The sequence below is a fragment of the Cavia porcellus genome, unplaced genomic scaffold (assembly GCF_034190915.1).
Source record: "Cavia porcellus strain 051 isolate PalLab524CR breed Dunkin Hartley unplaced genomic scaffold, mCavPor4.1 scaffold_32, whole genome shotgun sequence".
Taxonomy (NCBI): domain Eukaryota; kingdom Metazoa; phylum Chordata; class Mammalia; order Rodentia; family Caviidae; genus Cavia; species Cavia porcellus.
The window spans coordinates 21,012,705-21,027,083 of record NW_026947515.1 but is presented as its reverse complement, the minus strand read 5'-3'; the positions used below and the strand labels follow the sequence as shown (position 1 = coordinate 21,027,083).

General features: G+C 47.7%; 1 protein-coding gene across 7 annotated transcripts in view; it reads left to right on the top strand.

Annotated features, from left to right (window-relative positions):
• The window catches only part of Mprip (myosin phosphatase Rho interacting protein), a 130,983-nt gene that overhangs the window by 65,737 nt on the left and 50,867 nt on the right, over positions 1 to 14,379 (top strand). For all 7 annotated transcript variants that reach the window (XM_063242283.1, XM_063242282.1, XM_063242280.1 and 4 more), the window contains one exon: positions 11,284 to 11,435. In XM_063242283.1, the coding sequence (XP_063098353.1) occupies positions 11,284 to 11,435 (152 nt within the window). The remainder of the gene's footprint in view (positions 1 to 11,283; positions 11,436 to 14,379) is intronic.

Below are 14,379 nucleotides of genomic sequence, written 5' to 3'. Positions count from 1 at the left end.
GAAGGCTTCTTGACGGAAGGTCCTCTGGCAGAGGGCTTTTGGCCACTTGGAGGAAGCCTGAGTGTCTTGCTGCATAGCCAGCAGGCAGGCTGGAACAGCAGGTATGAGAAGGAACATACTGGTCTTGGCAGCAAGTGAAAAGAGTCTTTGTTGTGTCCTTTTCTCCCTTATAAAAATTAGCCTAGCTTGCCTAGTGATCTGCCACTCCCATGGAGGTCCCACATAGCCCATTTCTGCAGTATCACACAAAGTCCCCCAGGCCATTTCAGGATGTATAGTCCCACTGCAGGCTGAGCCATTGCTGCACTATGCATAGTTGATGCTGGAATTAGCAGATGCTCTTGAAAGTCTTTGTTTGCTAATTCATGGAAACTCTGAATCCCTAACAAAACCCATGCTGTCTGAGGTGAATTTAAAGCAGGTCTTAAAAGGGAAACCTCCCAGAGTTGGGAGCAGCTGGGCTCTGGCCTCTGCACTGACATCTATGTTTGGGTCCTGGTTGACTGGAAGTTAGGACCTTGGGAGTTTCGACCCAGATGCTGCTGCTTATGGAAGAGGCCAAATCCCATGATGGGAACCTGGGTCTCAGTGGCAGGGCAGAGGTAGGTTATACAGTGCCACATAAGCCCTTTTTGAGAGCTAGCCTTTCAGTAGCCACATTTCTGATTCTTTTCTTTTGTCTGTGCAGTAGTTTGTTTTGTTTTAGGGATACACAACATTGTCTTTAGAATATTCACGAGGCTGTACAACTATCAGAGCAGTCTAAGAACATGTTCCATTAGCCCCAGAAAAGAACCTGCTGCTCTAAGATGTCACTTTGTTTTCAACCAGCCCTTGACAGCCCCTTGTATGTTTTATTTCTGTCCATAGACCTGTCCTACACATATCATACAAATGGAATTAAGCAGCATCACCACACTTAGTTCTTGACTTTCCACTCAATCATGTACTAGTTTTCGTCGAGTTCTGTCCAAGGTTTGGGCAAGGCAGCTACATCCCTGGCCATGTCCTTGTGGCCCAGGTGCCAAGGTGGGCAGACCATGAACCCACATGTGCCTTCTGCACTTGTTTCTCTTCCCAGAACTCCTTCTTGGAAGGAGTAAGTATGGAGCCTGTTCTTACCTGGTTTTTATATGTGTGTCGTCCTGTCTACTGCTAGAACAGTAGCAGTTAAGTAAATGGGAGTTAAGTAAAGGAGGTTGTTCCTGTTTCATAAATGAAATATTTATTTACACATAAAATATTATGTATGAATAGAACAAGTGTTTTAGTCTATGATATAAAGCTAGAGGAGTTGTCTTGTTTTGGATATTCAGAAGTGTTTACCAAAGCTCATTGTAGCAAGTTCCAACCCAGGTATATAGGGGTGAATACTACTAATTTTATCCCGTAATTCCCAGTCTGAGGTGGAGAGAAGGTGGGGGAATCTACATGGGCCCCAAGGATTAAACAGAGGACCTACCTTGAGAAAGCACAGGCGACCAAATGGGAGGTTAGGGTATTTCTGGCAGGGGCTGGCTTTGAGTTGGCTGGGTGCCCTAGACCAGTGATCAGGACAAAGAGGTGAGACAGGTGGGTGGCAGAGATAAAATTATGGGATCCTCAGATGTAGTGCAGAAAATAGGACTGGGAGCCTATTGGAACAAGTAAGACAGAATGGACTTGCCAGATCCGTGTTCATGACAGTGGTTTCAGGATAATCTGGCCTTGGTAATGTCCTACCTTGTTGAGCAATATGAAAATTCTGAGCCCACTGAGCCTGGGAGAATAGCCCAGACCCTCCTGCTGTTCACAAGCATTCATAGGTGGCTCATGGTCAGAGAACCTCCCCCAAGACTCCTGATTCAGGGCCTCCCACTGCCCGCTCCCCAGCTTTGATTGATTGGCAGAAGAATGACCATACAGTCATAGAGTAGGCAGTGAGCAGAGGGGCTGCAGGGCTCCGAGCTGCCTGTGCACGTCCAGGAACCAGGGTAGTGAGCAGCTGGAGATGCAGCACAGGAGAGTATCTGGGACTGGATGCCATTAGCTCAAGATTCTGCAGAAGGACAGGCCCTGCCTTCCTCCCTGGCTGTGGCCTAAGGAACCAGACTGTACATGTTTGCAGAACCAAGAGAGCCTCTTGAAGTGCACAGAGTGTGTGTGCAGGTTTCTCAGTGGCTGCTGGATAAACCCCTGAGTTTGGTGTACCCATTTCAGTTCTCCTGGGAGCCACGTTGGCACAAGCTCTTGCCCACTGAGGTCTGCATAGAGACCTCCACTTACAGCGACATGGGGGGACAGACGGTGGTCATGATGCTTGGAATGCCATCAATTCTGTGGGTTTTGGCTCTCCATTAGGGTGGGAGACAGCCAAGGCTTCTATCTCCCTCTCATGAAAGGATATTAGGAAAAGTGTCCAATTCGACCCCTGCCTTAGTGGCTGTGTGTGGGTATGCACTGAGAAGTGGTGGGGACAGGTTGCAGTGCCAACTGAGCCCTCTCTCATGTAAGTAGTACCTTTTCTAGTCTCCTGACAGCTTTGTGGGGGACAGATTTTTGTGTTGTAAAATTTACATAAAATTTACTATCTTAGCCGCTACAGAGTGGCAATTTAGTTGCTTGTAGTATTGTAAGTGCAGTGTAGTGTTAGAGTGAAACATTCTGCCTTTCTATTCCAAAACCTTTTCATATATTCACATATAAACTCCATGTGCATTAAGTCACTCCTTACTCCCAAGACTGCCTATTGACCTGGTATCATTCATCTCCTTTCTGACTCTTATGTATTTCCCTGTTCTAGATACTTCATCAAAATGCAGTCATATAATATTTGGCCCTTTGTGAATGCTTGCTTTCTCTTGGCGTCATGTTTTCAAGTTTCATGTTCAAGCAGGTGTCAGTATTTCATTCCTTGTATGGGTTATTAATATTCTGTTGTATGGCTGCACTACTTTACTTTTTATTCATTCATTGATCGACATTTTGGTAGATTCCACTTTTTGCCTAGTATGTTATTGTGAGTATTTGTATATTTTTATTAGAACACCCAGTTTCATTTCTTTTGGGTATATAAGTAGGAGTGGCATTTTTGAGTGTTAGCTGTCCATTACTAGAACAGTTACCCAAAAGAGGATTTTAAGATTCATTTCAGGTCATGATTTCAGAGGTTTAGTTCACTTTTGGACCTGTGGAGGCAGAACATCATGGTAAGAGTTCTGATAGTGCGAGCTCCTCACCTGATGGTGCTGGGAGCAGAGAGGAAGGGAGTAACTTTCCATAACCCTCTTCAAGGGTGTGCCCCAGTAAGCTGTCTTCCCTGCTTAGGCTGTATCTCCTGAAGGTTACACACACACACACACACACACACACACACACACACACACACAGTGGCACCAGACTAGAGACCAAGCCTTTGACACACAGGTTTTTGGAGGACACTTGGATCCAAACTATAACCCTCTACCATATGTCTGTCTCTGTGTCTATTTCTGTCTTCTTTTTAAGGGTTGGGAGTTGGGGAGACAGGAGTCTCACTGTGTATTCCAGGTTAGTCTTGAACTCACTGTGATGCCCAGACATACTTCAAACTCATGTCAAACCTCCTGGCTGCCGGAATCATAGGCATGCACCACTACTCCTGACTTTGCTGTATGTCTGTCTGTGACCCTCAACCCAAAGGAAGGAAGGGCTTGTTCTTGGACCTGGCTCACTCCGCCAAGCCAGACTCCAGTACAACTGCTCACCAGGCCTCTGCTTTGGGAGCCCAGTTTCTAGCCTGCCTACCTGTGGCTTCTATTGTCACTGCCTCAGAGGAAAGAGGAGGAAAGCAAAACTTTTCTACAGCAGGGAGGCCATTTTTATAGTTGAATGAGCATAATTTTGTCTGTATTTTATATTTTGGGTATGCAAGGCTCACAGTTTGTGACTCATCCAGGATCACAGGGCTGGTGAGCACAGAGCTAGAATTTGACTCCAGTGATAAGCACTTCTTGGATTCTGAAAAGGTAAGGCTCAGAATCTACCTTAGATCTTGGAACCTCCTAAGAGGCAGGGACTGGGATAGATGTGGTCTGTGGCTCAAGCCCTTCCTCTCATGCTGGGGCGATAGAATCTCTGGTGAGCATGTCCCTGGCCCATGCTGTACCTGAAGTCTAGCAGACCTGGTCAGGTATGCATCCTCCTGGGGCAGCTAACCCTGGAATGGAAGTTTTGTATGGACTCCTGAAGGTGTAGAGGCTGTGTAACGAGGAAACAGGGTAGGTGGGGCCAGAGGACCAGCAGTAGAGTCTATTATAGAGGATGATTGTGAGTCTGCCCTGTAAACCACAGGGACCACAGCTACAACTGGGTAGGAAAGGAAGAAGTCCTGTCTGCAGGTACTTGCTGCAGCCCTGGCCCATCTGCCCATCCCTGCAGCCCCGAGCCCCATCTAGGGTAGGCCTGATGATTCTAAGCTGTGGTGCAGAGGCCAAACAGAGACTGCTCTCTCCAGGTCTGGGTGAGCTCATAATCCTTTTTAACTGCTCTTTCTAATTTCCTCAGAGGACTTGGGTTTTAGGAAAACCTGTCAGGTGAGGATGCTGTTCATGGGAGAAAAGGACTTTAGACAGAGAGTCAGGTGCCCATCTATTCTAGGTATTGTAGGAGTAGCACCCTTTTCCCTTATAGAGGGACTCCTCATTCATTAGAATCAGGCTGTAGGTTAGCTTGCCTGCAGCAAAAAGACCTGGGACCTTTCTGTGACCTGAGCAGCTACTTAGCCTTGTGAACAAGACTGGAGCATCGCTCCTTATAGGATGTAGGATCCAGGGATGCCTGGGTTGGGCTTTGGAGCTCAGCTGATAACTCCCAAGGAGCTGCTTTCCATCCAAGAACTGAGATCCAGCTTCTTCAACCCAAAGAAAGGAAAGGTCTGACCTTGGCCCTAACTCACTCCACCCAACAAGCCTCTTAGTGCAGCTGCTCACCTTCTGCTTTGGGAGCTCAGTTTCTAGCCTGTCCACCTGTGGTCCCTGCTGTCAGTGCCTCAGAGGAGGAAGGAAAGTGGCCCTGTTTCTGTTGAGGCCCTGTCTTGGTGAGCACCATTCTCCTGTGTTCAGGGCCCAAGTCAAGCCTGATGGCCCAGCCTACAGTTTCTCATATATTTGCACATTAGTGTTAACAGTGGTTACAGACTAAGGAAGAAGGATATTGAAGTGCCAGACAGAGAGATCAGACTTGTTTAGCACCATCCCTTTAGCCACTCAGAGTCTCAGCTTGCATATCTGCAAACAGTGATGTGTCTACCCCCAGAGGCTGTGGTGAGAGTAAATGAGTCAAATCTTACAAATCCCCAAGTTCCTGCCTGGTGCTTGGTGATCCCTGAGAAGAAATGGATACAATTCACCACTGTAGGTCCCACTGGCAAACTAAGTCTTCTTGTCTTTACTGTAGTAGGCAAGCCTCTGTTCTGGCAGAGTGCAGACAGGCCAGGTAATTACTCTTCCCAAATTGCAAGCAGTGCTTTTCATATTTCTTAAGTGGGTCATGGTGAGTATGAAAAAAATAAATGAATAAATGCCTTGTATGTGGTAAAAACATTGATTGTGATTTTGTATTGCACATGCATGTGTGCCTGTGTTCAGCATTATGAGAATGATATTCTTTGGATCTGGGTGAGGTGAATTTGAAATGCTTGCTGTCCTTAAGCGTCGCCGTCAGTCTTCACCCTGAAGGGTGCTTTGCATTCTTTGCCCCAGGGAAAGTCTTGGCTTTTGTGATTCTCTGTTTCTATTCCTCTTCTGAGTGGACCTGTGGAGGATAAAATAGAAGATACCTGCATTGTCTCACAGAGGAGCTGGTTCTCTAAAGTAGCTGCCGGAGAGAGGCCTCTCCTCAAGCATGTTGAAAGATCCCTCTCTCTAGGTGGTTCTGGTTCCTCCACTTTTCGTCTTGCTCTTAGCATCACACCTTCCCACACTCCATGGGATCATGAGGAAATGAGTTGGGTTTCTTAGTTCACCTGCTTGGACTTGGGTGGGGCAGAGGGCCCTAAGAGGGCCCTCAGGTAGTGAGGCTGCTGTACCAGGATTGTTGTGATCCAGACAGGTTGCCCTGGCCCTGGCACATGCCCTGGATATAGTGCACCAGGACTCTGGGCTCTTGTAGGCTTACCAGCAGAGGACAGTTGGAAAGCTAGGCTTTCAGCAGACTGTCTCCGTCTTTGAAGAAATGCCCTTGTCTTGTGCTCTCCTGCTTGCTCCCTTCCTGCATAAGAGCCTTTGGCCTATAACAGTTTTTCTGTCCTAGCTGGGCACTGTGGTAACCAAAAGAGGACTGGAGGTTCCAAATGGATAGAGGACCAGGCAGGCCTGAGCTTATAGCTGCATGACAGCCATTTCTTTTTTTGGGGACTTCTAAAACTAGGTGAAGCTTGGCCTCTTACAAGGCCTAGATTCCTAATCTCTGGAGGTGTAGAACTAGGGCATGGAGCTTGTTGGAGCTGGTTCCTTGCTGATAGCACCAGAGGCTGTTTTTCTTACCGCCTGGATTTGGGTTACAGCCTAGATACTTGCCCTTGCTCTTGTAGCATAGGGATTGGGCCTAGCTGAAACATTTCCTTCTGTCCTCCCGGGGCCGACTCCTAGACTGAGAATGCAGATGAGTGTGTCCTGCTCCTAGGCAGAAGCAACAAGGGTGGGGAGAGGCACAGGCTACACCCATGGATTATCTGGAAGCCAAGTTGTGGTTGAATGTGCTTCAGCTTTATGTATGTGGAAGACACAGTAGAGAAGAGTCTAGCTCCAGAGCCAGGGACCTGAGTTCAAGTCCTGACATGGCTGCTAATTCTTAGGATCATGATTTACTTAGCTTCTTGGGAAACTGCTTCCTTGTCTGTAGGAGAGAAATGATGGTGATAGCAGCCTCACTGGGCTCTGAGAGTGTTCACAGAGAGGATACAGGCACAGGGCACAGAGCAGGGTGGGGTAAGTGTCCTTGCCACTTGACCTACTGTAATATTGCTGCTTGCTTTCCTGGGAGGCAGTACTGAAATTTGGAAAGAGCTACTTTGGTAGGGGTTTTTGTTTTCTTGTTTGTTTTGAGACAAGGTCACAATATGTGGCTCTTGTCTTGAATTCACTATGCAACACAGGCTGACCTTGAACTCAGAGCAGTCCTCTTGCTTCAGCTTCCTAAGTGCTGGGATTACAGGTCTGTGTCACCACACCCAGCTTAAGAAGTACTTTTTTTTTTTTAAGCAGGCTGTTGTTTGTACCTGGACCTGTCTCCAAGCGCATTGGTTGGAAGCTCAACATAATACAGTTTTTAAAATTTATTTCATTAGTTTGAGAAAACATGTTACTATGTAGTTTAGGCTGGCCTTGAATTTACTGTGTAGCCCAGGCTGACCTTGAACTCATGGTGATCCTCTTGCCTCAGCCTCCTGAGTGCTGAGATTACAGGTAGCAGCACCATGCTTGGCACAATACAGTTTTAAAGGTTAACACTAGATCCTTGTACTGCTGGTGGGAGTGTCAAATAGTGTAGTCACTTTGGGAAATTGTCAGTTTATCACAAGTTAAAGGTATAGTTCCTATATGACCTTGAAACTCCACTTCTAGGCATCTGCCCAAGAGAAATGAAAGCATAGATGTGTTCATCCAGACATGTGTGTAGGACTGTTTATAGCAGTATTATTCACAGTAGCCCTAAAGTGGAAGCAACCTATGTTGTCAGCAAATAAATGGTCAAACAAAATGTGTTCCATCCATACAATGGACTGCTGTTCAGCCCTGAAAAGCATAAAGTGGGATCACATGCTGCATCATAGGAGAAGCTTCAAAAAGTGTTACAGGAGGCTGCAATGGCAGCCAGACACAAATGGGTACTGAACGATTCCATTTATATAAAGTACCCAGAATAAGTAAGTCATCAAAGGCAGAAAGCAGACTAGTGGTTAGAAGGAAGGAAATGATTGCTAATGGTCCTGGGTTTGTTTGTTTGTTTGTTTGTTTGTTTGTTTGTTTGAGGAGTGATAAGAGTGCTCTGCAGCTGGTTGTTGTAGAACTCTGAAAATGCTAAAAGCCATTGAACTGTACTCTGTAAATAAGTAAATTGTATAGTATGTGAATTATATCTCACTAGACCCTTTACTAAAAGAAAAGTTAATACTGGTGTTAAATAAGATCATCTAATTTTGGAGCAGGGAGTTTCTTCCCACTTCAGTGGAAGCTCCAGGAGTGGATTGGCCTCTGGAGTCAGCTTGCTGTGACACACATCTATCCCGTTTGCCCTCTTTTCTGTGTGTGCAATAAGATTGATCAGGTAATGTCTGCCTCACTGAGGGTAATTCTGAAAGGGCCATAGAAAAGATTGCAGTTGAGAAGGGCCAGCATATCGGCTGTAAATGAACAGTAGCTTTCTTTAGTCCTGACCTAGTTTCCGTCTTTGCCTTCTTTAATACTTTTGATGTCCCTCGTGGAAGGAGATAGAACCTATTATGCTTGTGTCTAGATGTCTTCCCCAAAGCCCCATGCAGTCATAGGTGGGGCTTTTTCGAGGTCACCGCATCTGGAGTGTATGATTGATTCATGGCCCAGTGCTAGAATTAAGGGTGCTAGGACTGTTTGCTTACTAAATTAGTTCTCTAATTGGTTTGACACTGCCTAGTCCTGGTAGCCTGGATACAATATAAAGGACAGAGGCCTGTCCTCTCCTTTCTTTATTGCTTTTGCTGTCTTCTGCTTGCTATAAACTGTTTCTACTTTGCGATGCTCCTGTGCCAAACTGCCCTGCCTTAGAGCCAGCAATTATGGAAAGAGACCTCTATAAACTGTGAGCTAAATGAGCTTTTCTCCTTTTAACTTTGGGTGTTGGGTATTTTGTTTCAGCAGTGAAAGAAAAGACAGATCCCTCATTTCTTTCCTGAGGAAACTTAGACTCAGAGAGGTAGAGAAGTTGTGGACATTGCTTCATACTTGGTTAGCGAGATCTTGGTTGAGACCCAGAACTGTGACCAGCTGCAGGACAGAGTCTTTGGCTGGTGTCTGAGTACCCAGCAGAAACAGTTACTGTGTAAGAGGAAATGATAAGCAGTTAGTTTGATGATGCCATACCCTGTAATAGTTGTCTCAAAGTGGACCCCCTGGGTGATCCCTTGAGACAAAATTATGAGAATTTCAGTTGATATGTTTATCATTTTCATTTACCTTTGCATATGTGATGTTTTATAATCTGCTGGCACCATGACTAATCTGTGACTACTACGGGCATATGCTGTCAGCAGTTTAAAACTATTGGACCCAAGGGTTGGTTTAGGAATCTAGGACAGAGAAGAAGAGGAAGCCTAAAAAGATTTTTCCTTTGTGATCATTCAGTCCTCACAGCAAGCCCCAACATTAGCTTTTTCTTCTGTCTCAGAGCAGTACTGTACCATGTTGGGGCCTGGGAGAGTCCATCTGTGAGAGGCCAGTGAACCCAAAGATAATTCAGAGGACATGCCAGAGAAGGCCCCGCAATGAGGACTTCCATAGCCTAGAAAAGGGGGCTAGAGCTGGAAGGAAGATGTAGGAAAGACTTGGATCCTGGGCTTTAGCCTCCTTAGCCAGCAGATACTTGGATCTAGGCAAGATGGCGTTGGGAGCTACCTCCTTTGCCTACAGCTCTTCACTTGGCTGGCTCCAGGACAGTCCCATATGACTCCAATTGCTGGCACCATCCATTAATGTTGGGAGAGGCATCTGTAGGATGTGGCCCTGTTAGTGCTGGGCTAGGCCATGATAAGACCCTCCTTGCACCTGTCCACCATGCTGAGGCAGGCCATATGGTGAATGCCCCACGGTAAAGGGTGTGTGCTGTTTCCCATACAAGGCCAGAGACTTCCCATGAGCTTAGTTTCTGCCTGGCTACCTACATTTTGAGCTGCTGTCATAAAGCTTGACTGAGCTCAGGGACCCTACAGTCAAAGTCTTCTTGCAGTTGGGAGGCTCATCTTCAAGACATAGGGAAGAAAGCCAGGGGGGCCATGTAGGACAGTGGCTTGGTGATCTCAACCTGGCCTTTACGTCTGCTACTGCACAGGAATCAAGGCTGTAGAGGAAAATGGTCAGTATGTCAAGAGGAACTTGAAAGTTGGCCTGGTGGCAGTGACAGAAAGATCACATGCATCCCAGCTGTAAGGATCTGAGGCGGTCACTCCTGACCTGAGTATTTGGCAGACAAAGATGTTGGGGCCAGTGCTGGTCCGAGCAACAATGCCTCTGGTGGTCGATAGGGAGCTGGCAGCACTGGAGCTATAGGAGGAGGCGGCCCCATTGCAGGCTGCCCCAACTGCGGCCTGCTGCCATTTACCTCTTTGCAAACTGAAGCTTCAGAATCTGCTGCTTCTCCTGCTTCTCCAGTAATGGGACCAAGGAAGCAATAAGCTCTCTGGTAGCTTCATAGAGAAGCTGGTAGCTGTCCCAGAGGAGGATGGAGCCAGCCTCCTGTAGCTCCAGGGCTCAGAGCCTGTGACTTGTGATTCCCTGTGGGAACCATCCATACAGACAGCATCAAAGTTCCTAGCACATGGGAGCCACTGTGCCCTGCCAGCCTTCTCAAGGCATCAGTATTTGGAAGAATGTGAGGCCAGAGGATGCAAGGCTGACAGATCATCTTTTGAAAGTCCTCTTGTCTAGTCCTTCATCTATGTGCATTTCTTAAACTCATCATTTTCTGTTTGGTTTTCTGTCCCTCATATCAGTTAATAGCTTTTGCTGCTTTTTCGTTTTTGTTTTTAAAATGGCTGCTCATTGAACCAGAGCTGGCCTGGGGGCCTCTGCAGAACTCTGCAAGGCTCTGGATAGCTCCAGGTAGGCCTGCCCTTAGAGGATGTCTGGGTCTGGCCCCCAGCCCAGTAGTTGGGAATCAAAGATGTGGCTCCATTCTGGTCCACTCCTTACATCTCAGAATAACTTTGCTATTTTGAATCACCTCTTAGAGCTTTTTCTCAATGCTGTCTTGGATCAGCAACCCCTCTGAGACCAGGATCTTGGCTGCCTCTGTCTCCCCAGCTGTACTCACTGAGATGTCCTCTTCCTGTCTCCCCCTGCCTCTTCCTCTGGTGGAGACTGGAATATTGTTTTGCAAGTAGGAAGTGAAGTCCTGATATTGTTCTCTGAGGAACCTAGCCTGCCCCAGTCCTCTCTGGGGACAGATGGAAAGCAGAGTTGCAAGGACAGGGTGGGGAAAGGCTTGGGCATGACTGGGGGCTGTGGACCTGCTACTACCTTGTGCTGCCACCTTCCTGCTGCTTCTCAGTGACTGCTCATCTTGTTCTTGCAGCCTACAACCCTCCCACAGGGCACCATCAACATGAACCAGTGCACAGATGTGGTGGATGGGGAGGGCCGAACTGGCCAGAAATTCTCCCTGTGCATCCTGACACCTGAGAAGGAACATTTCATCAGGGCAGAAACTAAAGAGATCATCAGTGGGTGAGTGCGCAGTGCCATGGGAGGAAGTGCTGCCTACCCTCCTACCTACCCGCGGGCCCATGTGCTGATTCAGCCTCATCATCACTGCCTCCCTCCCCAGGTGGCCCTTTCTCTGAGCACCCTCCTTCTCTTAGGCTGCCACATACCTGCCTGCCAGCCTGCATTGCCACGCTTCATCCTGGGAACGCAGCCTCCTTCCAGGGCTACCATGTCTCTCTCAGGTCTCTTCCTAGCTTTCCCACCTCTACTCTCAGCACACTCCAACCCACCTGTCCTTTAGCCATGAGGAAAGGCCGTCCCCAAAGTGTACCTGACTTCACCCTGTGCCCAAGCCATGTCCCCAACTGTCAGATTCATGTTGCTTGGTGACTTTGAGCTCCCTGACTCTGCAGCACACCCACAGCCATGTCTCCACAGGGCTAAGCTGATGGTTTCTTACCACTTCTCACTGCAGAGTGACTCTCTTTCCTCCAGGCTAGCCAGAGTCAGCTTCCATGTCTGCCTGTAGATCATGCCCCATGAGCCGTGAGGCTCCATCACTTGGCTCCACATTACCCAAATGCGTGAGAATCTTCCACAGGGGTGGCCTTTGAGAGTGGAAGTATGTCTCAGGCATATCCACAGTGTTCACTCATAAGCTGCACCACTGCAGAGACTGGCTTCTTTGAAGGAGAACAAGGGGCAAGCCTCTTGCTCATACCACTCCTCTGTGGGGTTTTAGGAGAAGTCCAGCCAGCTGGAGGGTGGACCCAGGTTTTAACATAGGTGATAGTCACAGAGGGTAAGAGCTCCATGTTCCTGATTTGAGAGAGCTCTTGGTCCAACAATAGGGCATTTACTACCTGCACCCTGCTGCCTGGGCCATTGTAAAAAGCTGTGTGTAGTCTTATGTAGGTAGGCAGGTTCATCAAGTCCTGGTTGGGAGCTCAAGGAATGGATCTTGTAGAGCCCCACTCATCTTTTCAGGTGTGAAGGATGCAAATACATCTAAAGAGTCTTTGGAAGAAAGCAGAACTGAGGAGCTGAAGAGAACTGGCTGACAGCTGCAGGGAAGGACAGAGGAAGTTGGGGATATAAGTTCTTTGATTTAAGCATGAGAGTGGTCCTAGGAGCACCATCTTGCTTCAGCATCTCAGCCACACCCTGGCTTAGACTGAGAGGAGGCTAGAGGATAAGGACAAGGGCATCCTTTGATAGGGGAGAAAGCACTTTGTGTCTTTCCCTAAACTTAATCTAGAACCATGGGATTTAAGGTTCTAAAGAATCCTCACTCTGCACTGAGAAGCCCAAGGGCCTGGAAGCATGGGAGCTGCCAGAGACATCTTCCATGTGTGAGTGGGGAGCTGCACTTCCAGCTCACACCTCTTTCTGCTGCCTGGCCTGACAAGATGAACCTGCCCAAATGGATCCCTTGGGGAACCTCACTTTCCCATCCTGGAACCCTGAGAGAGCATGGGAGAAAGGAGTCTAAGGTCCCCAGTGCAGTATGGTGTCTGAATCTGCCTTAGTGACATGCTATATAATTAAAGGGTGATATTCTGCATTTGATCAGTCTTTCAAGAGTTAGTCCAAGGTCGTAGCTCTGTCCTGAGCCCCAACTCCACCCCTGGTCACTCCTCTGTTCTCTTCTGTCAGCAGGTACTAGCTAACCATTTCCACACACTTCTCTCTAGAATGAGAGTTGAGGGAGCCCTGGCACCCACCAGTTCCATGTACATAGTCATCCCTCTCCTCTCTTCACTGAGTTTATTAATGTTTGTAACACATCTCGATAACATTAGACACTTGCTATTGGGCATCTGTGAGAAATGCTAGCACAAAAGGCATATTCCATCATCTGTCCCTTATCTACCATCTATAACTCCAGCCTCATAGCGTCATAAGATCCCTGGTGCACAATCCAGGGCCTACCCAGCCAATCTTCTAAGCTCCTGACCCCACCCAGGAGAACTCAGCAGCTCTGTTCAGTGTTCAGTCAGTATGTGACCTGGTCAGCCTTCACTCTTCCCTCAAGGCTCTCCCCACACAGCTCCTCAGTGTTGCCAGGAGGTGGGACCTGCAAGGTGTAGGATATCCAGAAGGTTTTGCAATCTCCCATGCTTCCCACATACTTGAGCCCCTGTGAGAGCAGTGAACTTGACTTGGGAGTCTGATGAAGGTGTGGAAGTAGCCTTCTACTGACATAGTTCCACAGAGTTCTTGGCAGCAATGTCAGCTACTGTGGAAGACAAGAGGAGTGTGCAGGAAGAGAGAGCTCAGGGCCCTGGGGAAGTCTTCCCCATACTGGTCTTGTAGGTATTTACACCATCCTTTCTTGCTTAGAGGCCACAGAGAGGTGATGAGGACCTGTGTCTCTGATAGCACAGGCCTTTTTCTTGGCAAGACAAAGCGCTGTGGGCTAAGCTAAAGTGAGGGTGGCCCTTGAATCAGTCACTGTGCTTCTTTGCACAGCTTCTCCAGCCATCAGCTACCAGCAGCACAGCAATCCTGAGGCTGTCCCAGAAAGCCTCCAGCTCTGACCTATTCTCCTTCCCTTTCTGCAGTGCATCAATCAAAGAAGTACTTCAGGGAGTCTTTGCCCCATGAAGGCTGCTGGATACAGGGTCAGTGTAGTGTCCAGCCAGGATTTTACAGTGCACCCTTACCATCACCACACAGGGCTTAGACCAGCACTGACCCTGGTGCTCTAGGAAGGTCTAGGCAAGTGTGTCCTGGAATTTCTTCTCCTGTTGAGAGAAGACTAGTGTTGTCTTGCCCTTCCTGCCCTCTTCCCTCTTCCTTTGTGCTGGTATGAAGGTGTGATTTTCATTTGCTTAATCCTTATAAAGTTGCATGTAGTGAGAGAAGCAGTGTTCATGCCATAAACTGGTTTCAAAAATGACACAATCCCCTAATGGGGCTTCAAGCACCCAAGGCTCTGATCAGATAGTAGCAGTCAGATCTG